We start from the raw sequence: 27,960 nt of genomic DNA on the forward strand, positions 1-27,960 counted from the left end.
CTTAATGTATTATTAAATAAAAATAAAACAATGATAGTATTTGGAATGTTATTTGGTGCGAAATTCATATGCGGAATGTTAAGTAATATTCGTAGACCAAGAAAGACAACTTTTTATTAAAGTCAGTTAAAGAAGACTGATTTTAAAATGTTTTGTTAATGTATTATTAAATAAAAATGAAACAATTATAGCATATGGAATGTTATTTGCTGCGAAATTCATATACAGAATGTTAAATGTTCGTAGATCAAAAATGACTATTTTCGTCTTGTAGCTAGTGATGTTGAAAAAGTAACTATTCGTTACAAAGTACTCGTTACTTACGAATACCGAAAGTAACGATTACAATACAGAGAGGCAAATCGTTACTTTGATTACTCTGATTACTTCGTTACTTCGTATCAATCGTATCAGAGCGATTAACGACTATTGTATCTACTTTGATTACTTTGAATACTCTGATTACTTCGTTACTTCGTATCAATCGTATCAGAACGAGTAACGACTATTGTATCTACTTTGATTACTTTGATTACTCTGATTACTTCGTTACTTCGTAACAATCATATCAGAGGGAGTAACGACTATTGTATCTACTTTGATTACTTTGATTACTCTGATTACTTCGTTACTTGGAAACAATATCAACAAGAAAGAGAGGAAGACATGATCGAAAATACAAAGGAAATGCAACAAATAACAAAAGAGGAAATTGCAGAAGCCATTGACAAATTAAAATTGGGAAAATCTCCAGGCCAAGATGAAATCACAGCTGAAATGTTAAAGTATATGAGTGAAAATTCAAAAGAAAAATTCCGAGAACTACTAAATGAAATAATCACAGCAAAGGAAGTACCATCTGATTGGAAAACAGATATAATAATACCACTGTTTAAGAAGGGAGACGCAAGAAATTGCAAAAATTATAGGGGTATTACATTGACAAGCGTTCCTGCCAAAATATTCAATAGAATAATTGAAAAAAGGCTAAGGGAAAAACTAGAAATAAAATTAGAAGAATCCCAGCATGGCTTCAGAAAAGGAAGGAGTACCCAAGATCTGATTTTCATATTGAGACAAATAGGAGAAAAACTATTGATGAAAGGCAAAGAGATACATATATGCTTTATTGATCTGAAAAAAGCTTTTGATAGAATAAGAAGGGAAGATATATGGAAATGTTTAAAGAAAAATGGAATAGAAAAGGATATGATAGAAATAATTAAAGCCTTGTATAAAAATAATAAAATAAAATAAGGACGCACGATCAAGAATCTGATGATTTCCAGGCAAAGATAGGACCAAAACAAGGCTGCGTACTAAGTCAATTACTTTTCTCAATGGTACTAGATGACGCAATAAAGCAATGCAAGGAGAAATCTAAAGACATGATATTGGGAAAATGGAAAATGAACAATGTACAAATACAAGAATTACTATTCGCAGATGATATGGTATTGTTAGCTGACACGAAAGAGAAACTGCAACAAATAATAAACACGTATATATAAAAGAACTAAGAAAAATGAACATGGAAATAAACACCGATAAAAGTAAAACAATGGTTATGGCAACTACAAAAAAGTGATAAAAATTAAGGTGAAGGACAAGGGTTGGAACAAGTAAATAGCTACAACTACTAAGGTACAATTATTGAAGAAGATGGTAAAATAGACAAAGAAATAAACAATAAAATAGGAAAAGCAGGGGCAATTTTTAATACATTAAGAAATACGTTCTTTGGAAAGAAAGAGGTACCCAAAGAAGTCAAAACACAAGTGTATCAAAAAGTGGTTCGACCATCAATCATCTATGGGAGTGAGTCGTGGACGCTAACAAAGAACAACAAAAGAAAAATCAAAGCTACAGAGATGAGATTCTTGAGAAAAATAGAAGGGGTCACACGAAGAGACAAAATAAGAAACGACACAATAACTCAAGCTCTAAAGATAAAACCCATAGAGACAATTATAGGGGAACGACAGTTAGGATGGTTGGGACACATCCATAGACTAAACGACGCAAGAATAACGAAAAAAGTATATGAAGTCAGAGTACAAGGGAAAAATAAAGTAGGTCGCCCAAGAATGAGATGGGAAGAACAAGTTAGAAAAGAAGCAGAAAAGAGAGGACTGCAATGGAGTATGGCAAAACAATGAGCTCAAAATAGAACAGCATGGAAAAGATGTATCAAAGAAGCACCACAAGATTAAAACATATGGACAGAAAGATGGGTCAAATAAGTAATTTATATTCATTAAAATTGTATTGTTAAAATAGGTTTTGTATAATATTATTAAAATATATTGAAATGTAGATATTGAACTAGTTGTAAACAGCCCAACACCGAAAGGTACGAATGGGCTTAATTGATTAAATAAATAAATAATTGTTTTATTTTCCTTTATTAATACATTAACAAGTATTTTAATCAATCTCCTTTTAACTAACTCTAATAAAAAGTTATCTTTTTCGGTCTACGAATATTTAACATTCCGTATATGAATTTCGCACCGAATAACATTCCGTATACGCGTTTGGCACCTCGCCGCCTATTGGTTGAAATATGACCGCGTGCTGCAAAGAACCAATAGAAAAGTCCTAGGTGCCAAATACATATACGGAATGTTTAGATGCGCACTGTAATAAGCAGTGGGCTTCCTACGGTCTCCTCCGCATTCCACATTTCGCTCGCCATCGTTTTCTATCCACCCATTCGCTTTCTTTAATATCTCTATCTGCCATAGACTATTCTATGCCTTTGTGCCATGTTTCTGTAGGCCTTCCTCTTCTTCTTCTTCTATTTATGGGTATGTAATTGAATGCTCTTTTTTGCCATCTTTCCTCTGACATCCTCATAACATGACCATACCATAGCAATTTCTTTGTTTCTATATGGTCAGCCGTGGAATATACACTCTTTTTCCGTCGTCTTATTTCCTCATTTGGTACGTGTTCTAATCTAGATACCCTGCATGCTCTACGTTAATAGCCCATTTCCGCTACTTCTATATTTTTTCTTTCCTTTCCTGTGAGTTGCCAACACTCTGCCCCATAAGTTATAGTAGGTTCCACAATTGTTCTGTAGATTGTTAATTTTGTCTTCAGCTTCACCTTGTTAGACAATAGTAGACCATTTAAAATACGAGTTGCTTTCCTTCCTTGCTGTAATCATGCTGTATGTCTCTTTTTGTAGTTCTTTCTTCTGATATTATGCTTCCTAAATATCTATATTCCTTACATTTTCTTATACTTCTTAAGTCTAATTCCGTATCTCCGGTTTCCTCTCCTATTCTCAAATATTCCATTTTCTCCATGTTCATACAAGGCCCCATTTTTCATATTCGATCTGTAACTTACTTAGCATTTAATCTATACCATGTTCATCGTTGGCAAGAATTACTTGGTCATCAGCAAACAACAAAGTTGTTAAACAGTTTTCTTCAATCATTATTCCCATCACAGCAACTGTTTTCCTCCATTGCTCCAGGGCTTTCTGGATGTGTATTTTAAATAGTGTTAGCAATTAGCAGCACCCTTACCTTAAACCTTTTATTACAGGGAATGGTTTCGATATAGATTTTCCCTGTTCAAAAGTTTTACAGAATTACTACCATTTTAAGAGGATATTAGTCAATGTTAATCAGATATATTACAATTTTATAGCTGTTTTTTTTTAAAGCTTAAGATGTAGTTTTTAAAATGTTCTATCGTATTTTACTTTAAAAATGAAATAAACAACTTCTTTTTAAGAAAATTAAGAAAGATAAAAAAATGTAATTCAAAAACCCAAAAATATTAGTTAAGAAAATGTTTATACAAAGTCATCAAATATTTTTCTGTGCAACTTACCTAAAATACATTTAATACCATGCTTAAAAAATAATAAATGTTATAAAAAAATTTTTTGGGCTCTTATACAGTATGTCTGCGTAACTTGGAACCTATTGGAAACTTTGTTATTAGGTACCAATTTTACGAAAAAAGTTATTTTTCATAAAATACTCGATACTCTGCATGGTATAAAATCTAGGATGTCCACATTTTATCAATTTTATACGAGGTATGTCAAAATATATGAATTTCACTTAAGAGTAAAGTACCTTTATATTTCACAATATCGAAAATGGTTATTATAAAAAATTGTTCTAAATTAAAAACTATGTTTGAATATGCAATTACATCATTCTAATTAAAATATTGTGAACCATAAAGGTACTTCACTTTTGAGCGAAATTCATATTTTTTAACATAGCACACATAAAATTGATAAAAGTTTATATAATATATAATATTAGGTATGGTTGTGTCTTATGGCGCGTCCGTATTGGTAAATTTTTGGTGAGTATTGAACTAATGGTTCGTCGCAAGAATTTGCGTCGCAAATTTTTACCAGTGAGGACGCGGTGTTCAAATCATTTGATCTTCGCTTGAAAACGATAAACGATGGAGCGTGTGTGTTGTGTGCTTCGAAAATTCTTGCATCCGATTTATGCGACGAACATGTCCACACTAGCACAATTTACTTCGAGCACGCAAATATTTGCGACGAACAGCTTGTTTGAAGCAAATTTTTACCAATGCGGTCTCGCCATTAGATTTTAGACCATGCTGAGCTTTTTATAAAGAATAACTTTAAAAAAAAATTAGAAAAATTTTCACTTGTATTCACTTTATGTAGTTGCATAATAAAACATGATTTTGAATTTTAGACAACTTTTCATAACAATTTTCGATATTGTGAAATATAAAGGTACTTTACTTTTGGGCGAAATTTATATTTTTTGACATAAAATTGATGACCTACAAAGGCAGCTTCACACTTTCAATCTCACAGCAAATAAATTTAATATGAGAATATCGGCAGAAAAAAGTAAATGTATAGTGATAAGTAAAGAGCCGCGTAGATGCAAGTTAGAAATAGACGGCAAAATTGTAGAACAAGTAATCAAATTCAATTACCTAGGACTAGGAGTAGAGATCACTAGTGACAGGAATATAAGAACAGAGACCACAACACAAGCAACAAAAGCGGCAAGAGTAAGTGGTTGCCTCCGAGAAACCATATGGAGAAACAAATATCTGACCATGGAAAGCAAAATAAAAGTACACAAGACAACAGTAAGACCTATCCTAACATATGCAGCGGAGACAAGGACCGATACAAGAAAGACGAAACAACAAATCAACAATATCGAAATTAAAATATTAAGATCAATAGCGGGCATATCATTAAGAGACAGACAAAGCAACAGAAGTATACGAGAACGTTGCAAAATTCAAAATATTAACAGGTGGATAAAAACAAGAAAGAAAAACTAGAACGAACATGTAAATCGAATGGAACCAGATAGATTAGCGAACATCTGTAAAAACAACAAGCCGTATAGCAGAAGACCCGTTGGAAGGCCGCCGAAAAGGTGGAAAGACAATGTACAGTCAACAACAACTGAAACGGAATAAGAGGCAGACAAACAGGAGTAATCTTAGTCGCGCTAAGAAGAAGAAGAAGACCTAAAATTTGATATCTGATCGTTCGTTTACCGCATTGGTAAATTTTTAGTGCGTATTGAACTAATGGTCCGTCGCAAGAATTTCCGTCGCAAATTTTTACCAGTGAGGACGCGGTGCTCAAATCATTTGATCTTCGCTCGAAAACACTAGCACAATTTACTTCGAGCACGCAAATATTTACGACGGACAGCTGGTTCGACGCAAATTTTTACTAGTGAGGACGCAGCATTAGATTGTAGACCATGCAGAGCATTTTATAAAGAATAACTTTGATAAAATTGATAATTAAAAAGTTTCCCATATGGTTCCAAGTTACGCAGACACACTGTATAAGAGCGTTACATTCCTATTCATCATAATCAAAAACAAAATATAAACATTTTTTATCAAGGTAGGATGATTAATTTTTAAGATTGTTTATGCAAAACAGCGTTTATTGTTTAAACAATTAATAAATAATAAGGGACAAAATTTATGAGTAGAACTTTTTACTTTAACATATTTACAAACTAATAAAAAAGATTTTAGAAAAATATAGATAAAGTGGGTTCGCTAAACTCAGACACAACTGGCTAGTGATTTTAGTCGGTAATTTTTTTGTTTTTGTCCAATTTTCCCAAAATTGGCAAAATTACTAATCATTTAGTAATTATTAACTATTTAGTAATTATTTTTTTTTTGTCAATTTTACCAAATTGGCAAAATTACTTGCTAAAATCACTAGCTAGTTGTGTCTGAGTTTAGCGAACCGACTAAAAGCTTGTTAGGCCTGGATCCCGCGTATCAAAAAAAGTTGATTAATAGCAAGCTTGAAAATTTGTTAACAGCTTAACGGTGTCTAGTTGGACAAACTTTGATGTATGTGAACACTGGAACAGGGGAAGTTTTAATTGTGGAACGTGATTTTAATTGTGGAACGTGTCATCCTGACAAGTTTATGATTGTGAAAAGAGGCAGGTTGTTTTTAAGTTTATTCAATAAAGGGCAGTCAATGAGGGTATTTGGCACCGAATTCCATCCTACTACATCGATTTACTTAATATTTTCACAGTAAGTAGGGAATAACTCAAAAAACAAAGTCTACCCTATATACTTATGACACTTTTATCTTGGGGGCGGCTCCCATCCCTTCAAGGGTGTGGAAAATTTTTTGGTCAAAATAATCACGGAAATGGCTAGAGACCTAATTCTAAGCCAAAACTATTCTATATTTTTTTTTGAAAACTCAATACTTTTTGAGTTATTCGTAGTTGAAAATTGGTCATTTTCATTGAAAAATGACACCGTTTCGGACGGTTTTTTGCGAATAACTTGAAAACTATGCATTTAACTAAAAAAACCTATATAAAATATTTTTGTAGCTTTAAAAAAACAAAGAGATTCGTATCTTAATAAATCTTCTAGTTATAATACAAAAAGAGATATGGTAGGTGAAAAGAGTTTCTTTTTTTTTGGTGCATGCGCGAATCGGTGTATTTAACTTAAATTAACAGAGAAACGGTCGATTTTAGGTGTATAATCCTACCCATACCTTTTGTAGTAAATAAAAAGGCATTTAAAATGAGTAATATTAAATGTCGATTACATTCAAACTAAGCGAGATATGCTGCCAAAGAATTGATGGCTAATGTATTTTAAGAAAAAATGAGAAGTATATTTAACCCTTCATCCACCAGAATTTAAATCCATCGTTTTCCTTCTACAATAACTTTTACTATATTGTTATTTCTATTTTAAAAAAGTTGGATAGGTTTAAAATTAATGGTTTTTGGAAAAAAAAATAAGAACAAATATAGAGCGCATTTTTAAATGTTCTTGAAAATCTTCATTTTTCTCCATGTAACTTTAAAATGATAAGAGATACGAAAAAAAGGTAGGTACCATACAAAAATGTAGGGTTTTTTAGATAATTTTTTTTTTATTTTTCATTAGTGTATCACTTATAATTTTCAAGTTACATTGAAGAAAATGAAGATTTTCAAGAAAATTTAAAAATGCGCTCTATAATTTGATCTTATTTTTTTCAACAACCATTCATTTGAAACCCGTCCATCTTTTCGAACATAAAAATAACACTATAATAAAAGGTATTACAGAAGGAAATGATGCACTTTTCTGGTGGATGAGGGGTTAAATATACTTATCATTTTTTCTTAAAATACATTAGTCATCAATTTTTTTGCAGCATATCTCGCTTAGTTTAAATGTAATCGATATTTAATATTGCTCATTTTAAAGGTTTCTCTGTTATTTCAAGTTGAATGCACCGATTTGAGCATGCACCAAAAAAAAATAAAGTCTTTCACCTACCATATCGCTTTTTGTATTATAATTAAAAGATTTATGGAGGAACGAATCTCTTTGTTTTTTTATAATCAACAAAAATATTATATAATTTTTTTAGTTAGACGCATAGTTTTTGAGGTATTCGCAAAAAACCGTTCGAAAAGGTGTTATGTTCCAATGAAAATGGCCAATTTTCAACCACGAATAACTCAAAAAGTATTGAGTTTTCAGAAAAAAATTATATAGAACAGTTTTTACTTAGAATTAGATTCTCTAGCTACTTCCGTAGATATTTTAATCAAACATTTATCCACCCCAAGAAGGGGTGGGAACCGCCCCCAAGATAAAAGCGCAATAGTATATAGGGTAGATTTTGAATTAAGAGCTTAGTAGAGACTATTCCCAAAATTTCATTAAAATCCATGCAGTAGGATAGAATTCGGAGATAATATCCTGTTCTTGCTCTCGCATTGCCTGGCGTAATAGCAAACTGTATAAATAATATGTAGGTATATGAAAAAAGGTTTGTCCGACAAATATTTTGGGCATTTTGATAATTCCGACACGCAGAGCATGTCAAATGACAGGAATTATGTTCTTCTTCATGTACCGTGCTCGATTATCGAGCGTTGGCTATCAAATTGGCTATAGTAATTCTGTTGACGGCAGCTTGGAAAAGGGATGCAGAGGATCTGTTAAACCATTCCCTCATGGTTTTAAGCCATGACGTTCCTCTTCGACCTGGTCAACTTCTTCCATATACCTTGCCTTGTATTATTAAATGGAGTATATTATATCTATCTGGGTGTCGCACAACATGGCCAAAATATTAAAGTTTTCGATTTTTAACTGTTCTAACGACTTCCGTGACTTTTCCCATCCGGTGCAGAACAACTTCGTTACGAACTCTATCCACCCAACTTATTCGTAGGATTCTCCGATATACCCAGATTTCAAAGGCTTCCAATTTCTTGAGAAGTGTATCTGTTAAAGTCCAACCTTTGACACCGTACAAAAGAGTAGAGAACACATACCATCTCAATAATCTAATTTTCAGATTCAAAGTAATGTTGTTTCCACAAAGTTTCTTTATCTTAAAGAATGCAGCTCTGGTAGGAATTATATTGGTGGTAAATAGCAGTTTGAATGTTGCATAACAGTTTAATGAAAGAGTAACAAATCAATTGGAAGTCCTGTCCGACAAAGTATATGGGACGTTTACGTAGTCTTACGTTCGAAACCTGTAACCTGTTCCACAATTAAAACTTACCATGTTCAAGTGTTCCCATACATCAAAGTTTGTCCGACTAGACACCGTTAAACTATTAACAAATTTTCAGCTTGCTATTAATCAACTTTTTTTGGTAAGCGGGATCCAGGCCTATGTTTAATTTTTTCCGAAACAATGCAAGTTTTCGATATACATTTACTCTACATTTAAAAATTAAACATTTTTTTGAAGTTATACCTACTTCTTTAGGCGCGATTGGGAGTGAATGTATACAGTGTGAGGCAAATAAAGGGCCTATTAGAAATATCTCGAGAACTAAAGGCAACACAATCATGAAAATTTGAATCAAGGGGTTTTGAAGAGTCATCTATTTAATGAAAATATTTTCATCTATTTGCTACTTCCGGTTATACCGGAAGTTGCTTATAACTTCGTTTTTTTAAATAGGACACCCTATATATTTTTACATTTTTGGATTCTCTTCGATGTCTTCTTTCTTAAAATATGAGGTTTTGTAATGTTATACAGGGTATTTTAAAAACTTTTTACGTTTTTGTATTAATTTCGTAGCAATATTCACACCCTGTAGAATTGTAGTAGTTTGACATCTAAAACTCTACTTACGTTCAAATGATTTTTAATATAGTCTACTATTGTTAAGAATACTTAGTATAGCTAAATTTTTAATTTTAGTATACAGGGTTGGTCGAAACTCAGAATGAGTATTTTCTGAGTTTTCTTAAATGGAACACCCTGTATTTTAGTATTGTAATGAAATGATATTTTATGGTACTTTTTTATTTCTTAAGCATTCCCTATACCTAACTGCTTTAATTTGTGCTTAATTGTTAATCGCATCAACAACCTTAACTACGTAGGTATTTTGATACCTAAACCATTATTGGTAATTTTAAGAATCAGTCTGGATTAATGTGTATTTATTTCTGAAAAATTATTTGTGATTGAATTTTTTCACGGCCAACCTAATAAAATTTTACGTATTTTTGTTGCAATTAATGTTTAGCTTGAATCACCAATAACTCACAAATTAAAGCAGTTAGGTACAGGGAATACTTATAAAATAAAAAAGTACCATGAAATTTCATTTCATTACAATACTAAAATGCAGGGTGTTCCATTTAAGAAAACTCAGAAAATATTCATTCCGAGTTTCGACCTACCCTGTATACTAAAATTTCAAAATTAGCTATACTAATGATTCTTAACAATAATAAACTATATTAAAAATCACTTGAACGTAAGCAGAGTTTTTAATGTAAAACTGTTACAATTCTACAGGGTGTGAATGTTGCTACGAAATTAATAAAAAAACGTAAATACCTTTTAAAATACCCTGTATAATATTACAAATCCTCATATTTTAAGAGAGAAGATATTGAGGAGAATCCAAAAATGTAAAAATATACAGGGTGTCCCATTAAAAAAACGAAGTTATAAGCAACTTCGGTATAACCGGAAGTTGCAAAGAAATGAAAATATTTTTATTTAATAGATCATGCTTCAAAACCCCTACATTCCAATTTTCATGATTCCGTTGCCTTTAGTTCTCGAGATATTTCTAATAGGCCAGTTATCTGCCTCACCCTATATGTGCGCGAATTCATCAAAATTGTTGGTGCTACGCGCAGATTCGTTATACGTGTGATCTGATTGGGTATTTCAATGACATGTCAAAAATTATCCAATATTGTGGTTAAATATTGTGTGGTCATTTTTATTATTATGGTTATGGTTGTTAAGTTGTGTTTTAAAAGTTGTGAGAACAGAAACAAAAGTGGGTTTATAAACTGCGCGTCATAGAAAACGGGCACCCTAAAAAATGGGTCATTTTTGATGTCGCGTATCTCCTAAACCTGTTGAGTGATTTAAGTGATTTTTGAATATGTTATAGCCCTATTCTTTGTAAAAGCCCTGTAATACTATTTTTGCTAAACAGGTAAATTTTCATTATATACCAGGTGTACGAATCAAACTGTGTTTTTTCTCAAAGTTCGCAACACCCTGTCGAATATTCTAGAATTTATAAAATACTGAAATTAAAATCTAACTATAGCCTCAGGGTTTCTTAACATTCTGTTTTTTGATTTATTCGCTTATGTTGGATAATACAAAAGTTATGTACTTTAACAACTAGGCATGCTCTTTATCAGTACAGGGTGTTTCTAAAGAAGTACGACAAACTTTAAGGGGTAATTCTGCATGAAAACATAATGACCGTTTGCTTTATAAACATGTCCGGAAATGCTTCGTTTCAGACATACAGGATGTTTAATTTTTTCTTACAAACTGACGATTTATTTATTGCCCTAAAACCGGTTGAGATATGCAAATGAAATTTGGTGGGTTTTAAGACGTAGTTACTAAACATTTTTTGACATACAATTAAGAATTTTTTATTCACCATTGGCGTGCATACGAATAATATGATCGGTCATATTACCCGTATGCGCTCCAATGGTGAATATAAAATTCTTAGTTGCATGTCAAAAATGCGCAATAACCATCTCTTAAAACCTACCAAATTTCATTTGCATATCTCGACCGGTTTTAAAGCAATAAATAAATCATCAGTTTTTAAGAAAAAAATTACCATCCCGTATCTCGGAAACGAAGCATTTGCGGATATATGATTATAAAGCAAACTGTCATTATTTTTAATGCAGAATTACCCCTTAAAGTTTGTCGAACTTATTTAGTCCCTAAAACCCTTTAGACTTATAACACCCTGTACTGATGAAGAACATGGCTAGTTGTTAAAGTACATAACTTTTGTATTATCCAACATAAGCGAATGAATCAAAAAACAAAATGTTAAGAAAACCTGAGGCTATAGTTGGGTTTTAATTTCAGTATTTTATAAATTCTAGAATATTCCACACGGTGTTGGGAACTTTGAGAAAAACACAGTTTGATTCGGACACCCGATATACAATGAAAATTTACCTGTTGAGCAAAAATATTATTACAGATATATTGACAAAGAATAAGGCTATATCATATTCAAAAAATCACTTAAATCGAACAACAGGTTTAGGAGATACGCGACATCAAAAATGACCCATTTTTTAGGGTGCCCGTTTTCTATGACGCGCAGTGTAGTTGTATTCTTGTTCTCATGATAATTTTACAGTGCGTCACAGTTTTTTGATTTCTCTCTAATGCATTAAGTTAGATGAGACGGAAAAAGCGGTAGCTCCGTGATTAAACACAAAAATAATGCAGCATTACAATGGTTATACCTATACATAAGATGTCTATTCCTAACCTACGTTTGATTCGTTGATATTTAGAATGCGCGTTTTTTCTAGCCAATCAAATACACGTATTACGAACATTTGACGAAAACTTCGTCCATTTTGGCCATTTTTTAGAAGTGTCAAAGAGTCAAGTGACGGTTATTATTCAGGTCAGTATTTTGTGTACCTGTCATTTTGAAATTTCGAATTCGACTTCACTTGTGTTTCACAACGTCTTTGTGCATTATTTTGTGTTTTGGTTTAGAATTTAGTTCGTTAAAAGTTAGTCATTGACGTGAGGAGACTAGAGACATTCGAGATGTACCGAAGAGTGCTAAATATCTCATGAGTAGATAGAATAGCCAACGTGGAGGTAATGAGACTTACGCATAAGGAACGAGAACTAACAAATAAGAAGAAAACTGAGATATATGGGACATGTGATGAGAGATGTATATCTAATACTCCAGGTCATTATGCAAGAAAAAGATCCATAGTAAGGAGACGTAACTCATGGCTGAAGAACCTTAGAAACTGGTTTGGATGTAATAACAATGAATTATTTAGAGCCGCTGTTTCAGAAATAAAGATCTCTCTGATGATTGCTAACTTTTGAAGCGGAGACAGCACCTAGAGAAGAAGATAAAAACACAGTTTATGGATAGTTTTGTGTCATTTTTTAATGTTTCCATATTTATAAATTTAATTAACAATATTGTTTACTTTTTAATTCTATTCCCCTTTATAAAAAATACCTACATGTTAACATATTGTGTAAAAATCAAATCTACTAAATTACTAATTCCACAAGCTTTTCACCTATGGCTAAGTACGATTGTGGCATCTGTCAGATTCGTCAATAATTACATGAAATAAGTCTCGACACAGCCAATACAGTATATGACGTCATAATTAATGACGCACTGAAAAATGATCATGAGAACAAGAATACTCACTTTTTATAGTTATTTATGATACAAGTGTTAAAAGTACACGTTTAAGGCACGCATGTGAAAGTTTGCAGAATGAGCGAAGCAAGTTCTGCAATTCACATGAGTGCCTTAAAAATGTACTTTTTAACACGCATATCATACAATATTTTTTCTACAAACGTAATTACAGGACAATATCTACAAAAACTTTTACTTTAACTAGACTGACATTCCATTTTTATATTTTTTTGACATTACATCAAAATTGCCTATACGGTCAATACGAACTGCAGTGCCATAAAAATTTTAAAGCACTAGTGTCTTAAAGAAGCGTTTTTAACGCTCTTATGGAGTACTAAAAATTGCATTTTTAACACGGTTGTAGAAAAAATAGTTTTTGTATATATTTTTGGATTTATTAATATAGAAAAAATATCGTGTGTGTACTTTGTACGCACGTTAGAAGTTATACTTCTATTAAAATTGTGTAAAAAATCTGACCTTTTTTTAGATTTTCTACGATTCCTCAAGGGAAAAGCAATTGCTGGGACGCTCCAATTCGTCAAAAAATGACGGATTAACATTATTTATCGAGAATTTGTCATTTTTAATGATTTTAAAATTTGACGAAAATACAACAGAAACTTGAAAGGCCCATGAAAAAATTATAGTATAAATTTTGTGCCAAAAAATGAGGTTTTTTAGAGTTTATACGACTCCTTACGAGTAAAGCAATTGCGGGGACGCTCCAGTTCATAAAAAATGACTCCTTCTTGAGGTGCCATCTCCGCTACGGAAGTTGGCAATTATTATAGCTATTTTCATTTTTGAGGCAGTAGCTCTAAATAGTTGTTTTCAGCTGCATCCAAACTCGTCCAAAGGCGTTAAGCCGTCTCATTGTCTCTAGATATACAATAGGTACTGAAATCTTATTAGACATTTTATTTACTTTTATAGTAAATAATATAAATAATAATTAAGATATATCTTAATTATGTAAGACATCGTGTGCAAAATGCATCATATACGTATGCATCAACGTTTTTTTAGTATTAGATAATTTTTAACTTATTGTTTTGGTTTTCTAGATAAGGCTCTTTCCAAAACATAAACTGCGAGGCATAATTTAAGGATATACGTAAAAATTCATATCAGTTATCTACATTAACAACTAGCTGACCTGGCGAATTTCGTATCGCCTTAAAACTAAATAATGTTTAAAAGATAAATAACTGAAAAAGAAAACCAACCCAGGCAACCAAGTGACGTCAATAACGTCGAGGAAACGTCAGCTTTTGGTTGAATATATTTATTTATTTATTTATTTATTTATTTATTTATTTATTTATTTAGTACCCAAATAACAGTACTGGACCAATTACAATCTGGGTTAGTGTATTAAGCGTATTAGTAAATTTACCGTTTACAGATCATAAACATAACAACAAAACAGTATAAAATACATAGACTACATAAACGCCGTTTATATGTAAGTGTGTGAAAAAACTCAAAATGAGAAAAACACACTCACATACGAACAACGACGAACAAAAACTTATAAAGTAATTAAAGAAAAACAGAAAATACATAGTATGTAAAACAATTAAATACAAAAATACAGAATAAATATATAATATAACAGCAAGATGTTAAAAAGTGACTGGTTGCAACCTAATATCGTTAGCAGTATTCTTAATGATGCGTAAATTAGAATTGAAGATGTCAAAGAGATCAGAGTTCGCATTGTAGTGAGCTTGCATTTGTACTAGAGGTGACTGCACCAAAATATTTGATCTGGCTCTGTTAACATAAAACGTTTGTGAAGTACGAGAAGCAACACGTGGTACGTGGAGATTAAGAAGTTGCAATAACTCAGGAGTATTTACTTGATTGTTAATAATTTTAAATAAAAAGCATAAAGATTGAGTTATTCTACGACGCTGAAGACTTTGCATCTTAAATTTATCGAGAAGTAGCTCTTCAGAAAATCCCCTAGCAGGATAAATGCCAGTGGATTTAAAGTGCATACTTTTTAAAAACCGCCTCTGTACTGATTCCAAAACAGTTGTGTGATTTTGATAAATTGGAGACCAAACTATCGATGCATAATCGAGTTTGGGGAGAACAAGAGATGAATATAAAAATTTGCAAGTGTCAATATCGGTAAGTTCTTTCGCATTTCGTAAAATGAAACCTAGAGTACTAAACGCACCCGCAACGATATTAGTGAGGTGTGGAACAAATGATAGTCTGCAGTCAAATATGACCCCCAGGTCCTTAACAGAGCAGGGGCGACAAATGGAAGTATTATGTATATGATAATCATAGTGTGTTGGAGAAGGGCTTCTAGAAAAAGACATAACATTACATTTAGACGCATTTAGCTGCAAACAATTAGTGTCACACCATATACTGATTTTATTTAAATTTTCTTGAAGTCTAAGGCAATCGGAGGGTGACTTAATTTCAAAAAATAATTTTAAATCGTCCGCATAAATTAGTGAATGAACATCTAGGTCATCAACAATATCATTAACGAATATCACAAACAATAGCGGCCCTACAATTGAACCTTGAGGTACTCCGGATAACTGAGGAAAAGGGGTTGATTTAAAACCTCTAATTTGTGTATATTGCCATCGATCTGTAAAATAAGAGTTAAATAATTGTAACAGCGTAGGTGTGATTGAAATAGAACTGAGCTTATTCAGTAGAATTTTATGACTTAAGCGGTCAAAAGCTTTGGAAAAGTCAGTGTATATGACGTCGACTTGAGCATTTCTGTCTAATGCTTCACACAGGAATTGAGTGATATTAACAAGATTTGTTAAAGTAGATTTACCACTGATAAATCCGTGCTGTTGGGGAACTATGAATGGTGAAATGTGGGTGTAAAGGTGTTTATTTATACATATCTCGAAAATTTTACTAAAGTTGGATATGATAGCAATAGGCCTATAGTTTTGGATAGAAGTTCGATTTTCTTTCTTAAACACAGGGACAATTTTAGAAACTTTCCATTGTGTGGGAAAGACCGAACTGGATAATATGCAGTTAAATAAAGTACACAGAGGAGTTGAAAATACGTGGGCACAATCTTTTATGAGAAATGCAGGAATATTATCTGGTCCCATCGTCATGTTCGGCTTAATCTTCCTTATGGCCTGTTCAGTTTCAGATTTTGTAAAAGCGGGAATGTGCAATTGTTCGGCAATATATGTATTTAATTTGGGAGTGATATGGTCGGGAGGAGAAATATCGGTGTATGACTTTGAGAAGAAATCGGCAAATGATGAGGCAATATCCTGTGAAGTCTCTAGCTTTATATTATTACACGACATAGTTTCAGGAATAGAACAATTTATTTTCTTGGAGTTTATGAACGACCAAAAGCTACGAGGATCTTGTTTAAGATTGAGTTCTAGTTGAGACACATAACGCTTGTATATTATTTGATTAAAGTATTTGAATTCTGAACGAATTCTCTTGAATTCAGTGTAATTTTGAATATTACGAGATTTTTTGTACGCGTTCCAAGCTCTATTTTTAGTATTCAGAAGATTAATCAGATCACCATTGAACCAAATCGGATAACGTTTAGTTTGCTTCTTTTTAAGAGGAATATGTTTAGAGAAGATGCTGTGAATATACTGATAAAAGGCATTTAGGTTGCTGTTGATATCAAGATCAGTGGAAAGAAAAGACCAGTCAGATAAATAGAGTTCATTATAAAGTTCTATAAAGTTGGCTCTCTTAAAGTTAAAATTCTGCTTACTGTCGATTTTGATTTCATTAAATTCTTTTTTAATACTAAAATCAATGATGAGCGCTGGATGATGGTTATCCATGGGAACAACATAGTCAATTGCCTGATATACGTTACAAAATATATTAGAAAATACCAAATCTAGGATTCGTTCATTATGATTAACTACATGATTATATTGCGATAGATTAAAGAAATTTGCAACATTCTGCACGGCCACTGATTTACCGGTAGTAATGCCTTGAGTATATTCCGGTATATTAAAATCACCCAAGACTAATACTGTTTCGTTAAAAAGACATTCAACTGTTATATACTAACACGAGATAAAAAACTATTTTCTTTGATACAACTTTGCTTATGACTACATCAATTAATTTGACTTCAGCAATAGCAGCACATATAGAGTAGACATCAATAGGAATAACATTTAATGCTTTATTAACTGCTAATAGTACACCTCCACCTCTAGTTGTCCCAGTGGCTAAAAAATCCCGATCTGAACGAATCACAGTAAACAATTCAGGACCAAAAAGTTCCGAATCATACACACTAGAATTTAACCAAGTTTCAGTGAACGCAAAAATTTTATGGGTACCAGGAACGGAGCCGTGGTTAGTGTAAACAAATTGAGTCCGACCTAGCAAACTGCGACAGTTTTGGTAATATACTTCAATATTTAGTTTTGGGCTTCCATTATTCTTCACATGGGGCTTAATAAATTGTTTCTGTGGTTGCTATTTAATGTCAAGTATATTAGCCTTAAATGAGTCCAGCGTATGCTTGAATACATGACATGAGGATTTATCCCATGTTGCATGGTCAGTATTAATCGTCTGAACTCCATCACGTTTGTTATAATTAACACAGTTTATACATTTTAAAGCAGTAGACTTACATTCAGAGACTTGATGACTTAAAGAACATATATACACGAGTTTGAACATTACGTCGTATAAACGTCTTTTGTAGGTGATTTTATATACGTAAGATTAATGACGTTAAAATACGTTTAAAAATACGTTTTCATTTCAGACAGCCCAAGTCTGACGTCAGAAAAATGAGAGGAGCTTAACGAGTTAATAATTATAATGTTATGTTGTATATTTTTTTCTTTTAGATATTTAGTTGAAGAAACGTGTTAATTAGTAAGAGATTTTTATTCGTTTTTCTCAAGTGAGTCGTGAGTTAGTTTAATGCAATAGTTTTTCTTGAAAACGGTTTGAGGTTATGTGTTTTGCTTTGGTAAATATTTTCTATTAATGAACTATAATTATATGTTGTCGAGTTTAATTAAATTAATTTGTGATTAAATGATTTATTAGTTTATATGTTGTTTCAGTTTTGACACAGTAAGTATCAGGGCCGTAACTACGATATTGGGGGCCCCGGGGCAAACGTAATCTGGGGGCCCCTACCCCCAGCACAAGGGGGGTCCAGAAAAATGTTTGATATTTAACCCCTTGAAAACGCATTTTCCCTCCTGTGTGAACACCACACTCTTTCTTTTTTTTTCAGCATGTCCTGCAATAATTATAAAATTAGCAGCGCTAATGAATACATCTTCATCTGTATCTGACATTGTCGACGGATCATCAACGAATGCGTTCGTTCGCTACAATGTAAATGGTCTTACTTTGTAGCGAACGAATCACCAAGCGAACTACCAAGCAAACGTAAACGCACCTTAAGGTGCCTTAAGCAACTGCAGTGTGAGCCAAACACACTCAGTGAAGCTGGTCAGTGTACTGGTGGGACTGATCCTAATGTTCTCATTCTATCTTACCCTTACCTTTCTTTTCAAAATGAGGTACCATGTGGTTCCTTTCACATACCAAGATGTGGTCTGGGAAAATTGGTTAAGGCAAAGTAGCTGGGCTGGGACCTTTGCATTTTAATTTTTATTTCGCCAAAGTAACTAATTTCCTCAGCAACAATTTATATCTTTACGAACGGTCTCGGGGTCCCCAGCTTAGACCGGGTCCCCTCTTCCAATGGCATAATGCCTTTAGCATTTTAGGTTTTATTACGCCGAAATAACTAATTTCCTAACTAATAATTTAAATTTAGTAATGTCGAGATTCCACAAGACGTTTTAGACTTGTTATCGCTTGGACCTAAATTCAGTTTAGAACCAAGAATACATCATGATATATCTATCAAAGGCCTTTTGTCTGATATTGATTTCATATCCTCTTCTATTGTGGATAATAGTATAAAAAACATATTAAGAGCAAGAGCAACAAACATCCTAACTAATTATGTTGCATATAGTAAAAACACAAACAATTTTTTACATAAAATTTTCGATATAGCAAAAAAATTTTTAAAAGAACACCCAGAGCTGATTGTAACTAGATCTGATTAAAGAAATGTCACTGTCATCATGAACAAATCTGATTATACAGAATTATCTAACCAACTATTACAAAATGACATATATTATCAGGAGTTACAGTCAGACCCTACAGAATCGATCCAAAGAAAGAGTAATAATTTAGTTAAACAATTATGCACTAAAAAATTCATTGATGAAAAGACTAGAAAACGCCTTACTAATTATAATAGTGTAGCTCCTAGGTACTACTCATTACCTAAGATACATAAGCCTACGTTGGCAGTTCGACCAATTGTATCATCTATAAATGCACCAACGGAAAATATAGCCACTTTCCTCACAGACATATTAACGTCAGCATATGTTCTTGATAATGAGTACTACATAAGAGATTCTTTTGATGTAAAAAAGAAATTCAATAATATGCAACTACCTAAAGACTATGTCCTTGTCAGTCTTGATGTGGTATCTTTATTCAATAATGTGTATTTACGAGCCTGTATTAGATCAATTTACAAGCACTGGGAAGAGATTGCTCAACACTGTAAGATAGATCTTGATACTTTTGTCAATTTAATATCTTTTTTATTTAACAATTCATATTTCTCTTTTGACAACAAAATATTTTCTTTAAAATTTGGTACACCTATGGGTGCAAAAATCAGCCCCATATTGGCCTCATACGTTATGGATGATCTACTCGACGTAGTGATACCAGTTATCTCCTTTAAAATACATTTTATTAAGAAATATGTAGATGACATGATATTGGCAATACCCAAAGACAAAGAAGACGAACTACTATTTGTGTTCAATAGCTACGATCCTTATATAAAATTCACTATAGAAAAAGAGGATGAACATCAATCCATCCCTTTTCTAGACGCTGTGAGCTCGTACGTAGAGGGGATATTTACAAATTCGCGAACGCCAGTAGTGACAAGTTTGTAAACGTTTACTGGAAATTTGACATATATGTCAAAGTGATTAATTTAAAATTAAAATTAAAAACATTAATTATAAACAATATTAGTTGGTCAAAGCTGTGGTATATATTTTTACCTTAAATATACTTGCGTTTTAAATACTGAATTTAAGTTTTTTTAATGTTCCGTAATATCTAATTTTAAATAATCTATTATAATCTTAGCGCCATCTACACGATTATTGTCAAAGTATCCGAAGTAAGAAATTGATATTTTATCAATAGAACGTCAAAATGATTAGAAAAATCTTTAAAAAATCGATTACAATTTAATTACTTTTTTGTGTTGTAAATATTAAGCGATAACAATTAAATAATAAATTTTAAAATTACCGGTAAAAGTTGAATTAGTAACCGCTAGGAGCGACACCAGCGAAGCTCAGAGCGTATACGATCAAACACAAATATGATTACTATTGACTGGTATAGAAAAAGCATGAGTTCAGGTAGGTTTCTCAACTATAACTCCTACCATAAACACTTTATCAAAATAAACCTAGTCAAACAAATGAAAAACAGGGTAATGCAAATATCTGACACATCATACCACAAAAAGAACCTAAGAATTATTTACCAATTGTTCATCGAAAATTCATATCCATCTTTATTATTAAAAAAGATCCTATTCAGTACATCATCCATAAACATAATTAACAACAATCAATTAACTGAACAAGATCCGTCAGCAAACAGCAATGCTAACCCAACCACCACTAAATTCGTCACTTTACCATATATACAAGAAATCCCACCTCAGTTAACACGCATATTAAAACCATATTTGCAAATTAAAGTGGCAAATAAAACGGTCTTAACAGTAAATTCTATCTTCTCAAAATTAAAAGACAAGACCCCTAGAGAGCTCCAGTCAGGCATAGTGTATAGTATCCCATGTAATGATTGTAACAAAAAATACATCGGCCAATGTTCGAGATATCTTAGAGATCGAATCGTATCACATAAATCTGATATTAGACACTGTGGAGAAAGGTGTTCTCTAGCAAAACATGTTACTGAATCTAACCACACAATGAACTTCAATGAAGTCAAGATTCTTGCAAAAGAAAACAAACTAGACAAAAGGCTGTTCCTAGAGATGGCATATATTGCAGAAGAAGACCATGTTATTAATAAAAGATCAGACATTCAGAATCTCAGTGAAATCTACTCTTTTTTGTTAATGTTGGAAAAAAAAACAAAACTTTCAATGTTTCAGATACTATTCTTGAATAAATAAAATTAACAATAACATCTACATGTTATCTAACATTTAGAGTTTTTTCAAAGAAAATTTGAGTTAAGGTCTTTCAAATTTGAACATCAATAATTTTTAATAATTTTTTCCACAGACCATTATAGTCAGAAATATTAAAACAATATTTCTTCAGTTATGAATTCTTCTGATTTTATATATTGTTATAAATTCTATTTGCTGTACATATTTCAAATCTCTTTACGTTACACAGTCACAAAGTTGTCAGTTTCTGGGTGCTCCGTGTGATTGTTGACAGGAGACAGATATAGGAAGCCCTCTGAGTTCTGAGGTGGTCTCTCTGTCTTGCTGTCAGTGGTCACACGGTTGGCGTTTAGAGGTTGACACAAGAAGCCGGTACAAAATTAAATAAAATTATTAATAATTCTGATAAAATAAGGCAAAACCATCGATAATGTCAATATAGTCAACCTATATATTTATTAATTTTAAACTGTTTTAAATATACATCTTCGAAGATATAGAAATCTGTTTTTATCCTGTGACGAGTTTTTTACGATTTGTTTTTTTGAGGCGTAATTTCGTATGTACATGTACAAAACCATGAAGTGGAAAAAGTTATTCTATCCAACATCAATCCTTTCTCTATAAAGTAAGTCATCAAATTTTGTAACATTTGGATTGTTTTTTCATTATTTGTATATTGTAGCCTAGCATCTGATGATGTACATGACTATGTACGAAATATAATGCATTGGTTTAAATGAGAACACGTTAATGGTCTTCTTTTTCCCTATTCAACTGCACACCCAATTATATTAGCAATTTAGTATATATATATATATATATATATATATATATATATATATATATATATATAATGGTGGATGTGTGAAATGGTGAAATGGTGGATGTGTGAATTGTTCGTAAGGGGATTTTTCCACATTCTCTATTTCATCTATTTGATTTTATATATATATATATATATATATATATATATATATATATATATATATATATATATATATATATATATATATAAATATAAATATAAATAAGTAAAATCATTGGCTAATACTCGTAAAGTGAATGTGAATTTAGTTGGAAATATATAAAATGATGAAGGGTCATCATTCCATACATTTCTGTGCAACTATATACATCGGTGTTTCGGCCTATTTGGGCTTCGTCAGTATAGTGTAGCAAGTTAAAAATAGCTTATCAGACGGAACTCGTTGCAGTGTTGTGGGTTTGGCTTTTTTGGTAGTAGAGATAATCATGCTAGGACGAAAATGCAGATATCTAATTTATTATCTAAGTGTTACAATGAAGGGATATAGTTATTAACATTACAAGCTACACCGACGTTTTCAGCAACCCGTTTAACAATGAAAATCACAATCTAGTTCACAAACTGCATGTAGGCCTTCAGTACCATAATCTTTAGGCTTCCCGTACCAGCGAAGTCCAGCTGAATAATTATATATCATTTCTATACGGGCTCCAGCATCTTCTGGTTGACCGGGTGCCCAGTTGAAGTACTTGATTGGATGCCCTGTATTTGTCCATGTCCATCCATTCCCCTCTTTGACTCCTGCAGTCCAAAACGAATATTCAGCTCCATCACCATCTGAAATAAAAATATTAGTCCATTCACTCACGGTAAAATATTGCAAAACCTCCAAATTTTAAAGACCCCCTAGAATTGACATGAAATTTGATATACAAATAGGTAACATGTCAATGAAGAAACGTCACCGAAGTGTGATTTTACCTGGGGATAAGTTTCACCCCTTCTCGGGGATAATAATTTTCAAGTCTTTTCCTGTTGGGGTTACCTACAACTGCTCTTCTGGTCAAAAACTGTTGGAGACCTGATCAAAGGCTATTCGAACGATGACAAGAATCTAATACCACTTCAATATTTTTCAAGTACAGTATGCGGCAAAATAAGCAATACTGAAATTAATATTGAAATGTTTATGGTTATTTATATATTTAGTTTACATGATAGCCTTGCAAACGTTATTCACGACGACGTTCCCGATAAAACAGATGTTAAAGCGCAGTATTCGAGGAGTAAGTTTAAAAGATTAGAATGGAAAGAAAAAGGTATAAAAATTTTTGGACAATGCTTGAACTATCTAAGGTACGCTGATGACATCGTATTGATAACCGATAAAAAACAAGAAGCACGTGGACAGTAGGTGGATAACTGTAGTGACAGACAGAGAAGAATGCAAAAGGATTGGGGAGACCTATGTCCAAAAATGAATCAAATAAGGCTAATTAGATAGACAGATAGAAAATGTTAGGCTACACCTTTCCCCTCATTCCTTACACCACTAAAAATAATGATGGCCACCAAAAATGTTCCCCCTCTCTCATTACTGTCCTAATCGTAGATATTATTTAGTACCTAATAAAATCGCAGGTACGAGTTAGTTTTTCATTTCGAGTTGTCTTAAGTCAATAATAAAGGTACTCACAGCGTTTCTTTAGCGATTCGAAAAGAAAGTTATTTTCTTCCGGTGTTTCAATACTGACGAGATCCATGTCAAGAGATTGACACAGTTTCCTTGCATCCTCCCAAGTACGCTAAAAAATTAAGAAAAATAATACTGCATCGTCCACAAATGAGGTGCTCAAAGCAACAGTGGCCTAATCCACAAATTGAGCATTTTTAGATTAATATATGAATAAAAGCAGCAACATTAAATCGGATTAACAAGAGTCTACACAATCTACCTCTATATTTGGCTAAATGGCGCTACATAATTTGTAGCCCCATCCCATAAGCACAATGTAAATTCGAATGGATAGATTGAATTTATATCAAAACTTCATTTTTGGGGTTAGGCCACTGTTGCTCTGAGCGCCTCAAATAAATAAAGTTTGCATTTTTTTACTTTTTATTGTATACAACTTACCAGAGAAGTATCATCAATATGGTACTCACTATTAGCAAAAAATATCAGATCATCTGAAATATAGAATAGTTGGCATTAAGTCATTACTCACGCTATTTTAGATAATTTTATATTTGTTCACAGTTAAAATATTGTGTTACCTCTACAGAATGGTCCCATTCGTTATTTACTTCTGAGTATCAGAGTATTAAGCTGATGGGCCCATTCTAAAGATAAAAAATGGATAAATCAGCGTTCTGTTTAATATCGGATATAAATGATGAATATTTGAGATTAAACACATGGATTTACTATCTAAAAAAGTTTTATTCAGAGGAAGAACAAATGGTGCTAGAACCGTAAACACCAAAAATTACCACAAATGAAGATGTTAATAACAGGTTTGTTCCAACACGACCGAGAACCGTCACGAAACGGTAACGCTTCTGCGCAGTAAACAAAATCCGTCCCAACAAAAATATGATCGTCGTCGGATCGTCCTTCCCACTGTTCCAACAAGAATTGTGATCTTTCGGTGACGGTTTCGTGATGATCATTTCAGTAATCGGGCAAATGCATAAATGTGCTGGTTGGACTGACTTGCGCACTAGGATTTAATTCTTTAAAGTTTTTGAGCCTTTGATCGACTTAAAAGCACACAAGCTGTCACCAACAAAAATGACAAATAAATGATTACCGTCATGGGACGATAACTGGGCGATACAATTACGAACATGCGCACAACAAACGGTACAAGTAGTTTCGTGACGGTTTCTGGACCGTCCAAAAGTTCATGTTGGAACAAACCTAACTATATAAGTAAGTTTACAGGAATTTCGAAAAAAAAACTTGAAAAACTGAAGAACAGAAAAGCTGCAGGTAAGGATGGAATACCAAACGAATTACTGGAATATTGTGGAGTAGCAATGATAGAACAATTAACAACATTAATTAACAAAATCATAAAACACAATAAAATACCGGAAGAATGGAGAACGAGCGAACTAAGTCTACTATGCAAGAAAGGAAATAAAAAGCAGTCAGAAAACTACAGAGATATTAACTTGTTAAAACTTACAATTGAAATTTTGCAAGACCTAATGAATCAGAGGATAAGTTTAGCAGATGAACAACAGGATTTTCGTACTGGAAGATCGTGTACAGATACAATATTCGTCATAAAGCAAATTAGGTACTAAGAAATCACTGGAGTATAACAGACCAGTATTTCTATGTCTGACTGATTTGAAGAAAGCGTTTGACAGAGTAAGACACAAAGATGTAATCCATCTTCTGTATAATAGAGAAGTCTCCCTAGATATCATAAAAACTATTGAAAACATCTACCAAAACAACAAAATAGAAGCCAAAATAGATGGATAACTTACAGAATCTATAGATATAGGCAGCGGAATAAGACAGGGAGACTCCTATTCTCCTATTTAGTCATATGCTCTTCAATTTAATCATGGATGAAATCATCAAAACGTCAACAAAGGAAGGGGATATAGAATGGGAAACAAAGAAGTAAAAATAATCTGCTACGCAGACGACGCAATGTTGATATCCCAAGATGAAGATAGTCTGCAAAGATTATTCCACAGATTTAACATAAGACCAAAGAAATCCACAAGAAAACAGTTTTCCTCTAGTTGGCTGTATACCATATAATACAAAAAACCAATAAACTCCTTTATAAAAGGTATATATTTGACCAAAGGAATTCAATATGACAATTTGATCTCGGAAAATTAAATCAATAGTAATTAGTAAAGAACCAATCAGATATAAAACAGAAATTGATGGTATCAGTATTGAACAAGTAATGGAAGTAAAATACCTTGAAATTACATTGTCAAGTTACGGAGACCTGGACAAAGAAGTGAGAAATCAAGTACAAAAAGCAAATAGACTGGCAGGATGCCTTGATAACACTATATGGCGAAGCCAACATATTAACACTGAGATGAAGTCAAGAATTTATAAAGCTAGACCAGTTTAAGGCCAATCATGACATATGCATCAGAAACAAGAGCCGATACAGCCACAACACAAAGATTACTGGAAACGGCAGAGATGAGAGTACTGAGAAGAATTACAGGAAATACGCTGAGAGATCGAAAGAGGCGTGAAGACATCAGAAGACAATGTAACGTACAGTGTATAAAAGAATGGACACTAAATAAAAAAAAAAGAATGGAATAACCACAAAAGCAGAATAGGGAAGATACGCATCATCAACATAGCAAGAAATACATCACCAATCGGTAGAAGAAGTATCGGCCGAGCGACCGCGCAAAAGATGGAGTGACAACCTTCCATAGAGGTATCAATCCGCCAATGAACAAGCCGAATTGCTTATAAAGAGGAAGTAGAAGAAAAAAATTATGTATTTCTTACCAGTTTTAGCCTTCCTTCCTTCAGCGGCATTTTGCTTCAATATAGCTAAGCACAAGAGCAAAATTACTGAAACTTTAGTAGTCATCTTATGTATTTGACTAGCACTACATAAAACTATGTACGAAGAACAATTTGAACGTTCTCTTTTTATATACTTATGCATCGGCCTTTTTAACCATTAGTCATTAAACTAAATATCTTAGTTTTTTTACACAATAATGTTTTTTAAAAAGGATTTTGGAAAATACGTTTTATGATAAAAAGATGTGCACGTTGGTATGCACTTGATAATAGTCTGGGCAAATTATCGAACAAATGGCCATTTTTTATTTTTATATTTTTTGTTAAGCCGAAAATTTTAACTTTAAACCAAAAACACCCCAATTTAAAATTCACCATTCTGTACAGAGATATATTTTCCCTATTTCCTTCGACGAAAATTTTCCTCCGAAAATCTGAATTTTCCTAACAAAATCTTTTATTTTGAACTAAAATTTTAGGGAAGTAATGATTACTTAATATTTAAATAATTTGGTGACATAAAAGCTTTGTGTAGTAGATTATAATAATATACAGTATGGTGCAAATGAAAGGAATTAATTCGTGATTTCGTAAACCGGCGACATTAAGGAAAAATACCGAAACAGGTCGATATTTATTTTTAGATTATGATATTTTAGCATATATATCACACGCGTGACGTCATCTCTCTGGGCGTAATGACGTAATCGATAATTTTTTAAAATGAGAATAGGGGTCGTGTGCTAGCTCATTTGAAACGTTACTCAATTCTCTATTCAGTAATGTAAACATTAACATAATTATTTATACAAGGTGTCCAAAAACAATTTTTAATTAAATTAATTGACAAAAAAGGAAAAATGTATGTAATTTATTTAATACAAAATACTTTTTACTGTTATTACAAAAAAAGAAAAAAACATGTTTATTTGAAAAATAAACATTGCTTTTCGCTTAAATTCAATGCTCAAGCCAGCTCCCGCTAGGCACCTTTCTTTTGGAAGTTTTAACAATTAATTTAAGCGAAAAGCAATGTTAATTTTTCGAATAAAAGTTTTTTTTGTCAATTAATTTAATATAAACAAATTGTTTTTGGACACCCTGTATA

General features: G+C 32.4%; 1 protein-coding gene across 1 annotated transcript; it reads right to left on the minus strand.

The window, feature by feature from the left end:
* Positions 1-22,811: 22,811 nt before the first annotated feature.
* On the minus strand, positions 22,812-27,040 carry LOC114324391 (macrophage mannose receptor 1-like). Its single transcript, XM_028272218.2, has 4 exons — positions 26,832-27,040; positions 24,453-24,505; positions 24,012-24,120; positions 22,812-23,152 (listed from the first exon to the last, which is right to left on the minus strand). The coding sequence occupies exons 1-4, from the start codon at positions 26,992-26,994 to the stop codon at positions 22,905-22,907; spliced, it is 573 nt and encodes a 190-aa protein (XP_028128019.1). The 5' UTR covers positions 26,995-27,040; the 3' UTR covers positions 22,812-22,904.
* Between the last annotated feature and the right edge of the window lie 920 nt (positions 27,041-27,960).

Source organism: Diabrotica virgifera, chromosome 4 (assembly GCF_917563875.1).
Source record: "Diabrotica virgifera virgifera chromosome 4, PGI_DIABVI_V3a".
NCBI lineage: Eukaryota > Metazoa > Arthropoda > Insecta > Coleoptera > Chrysomelidae > Diabrotica > Diabrotica virgifera.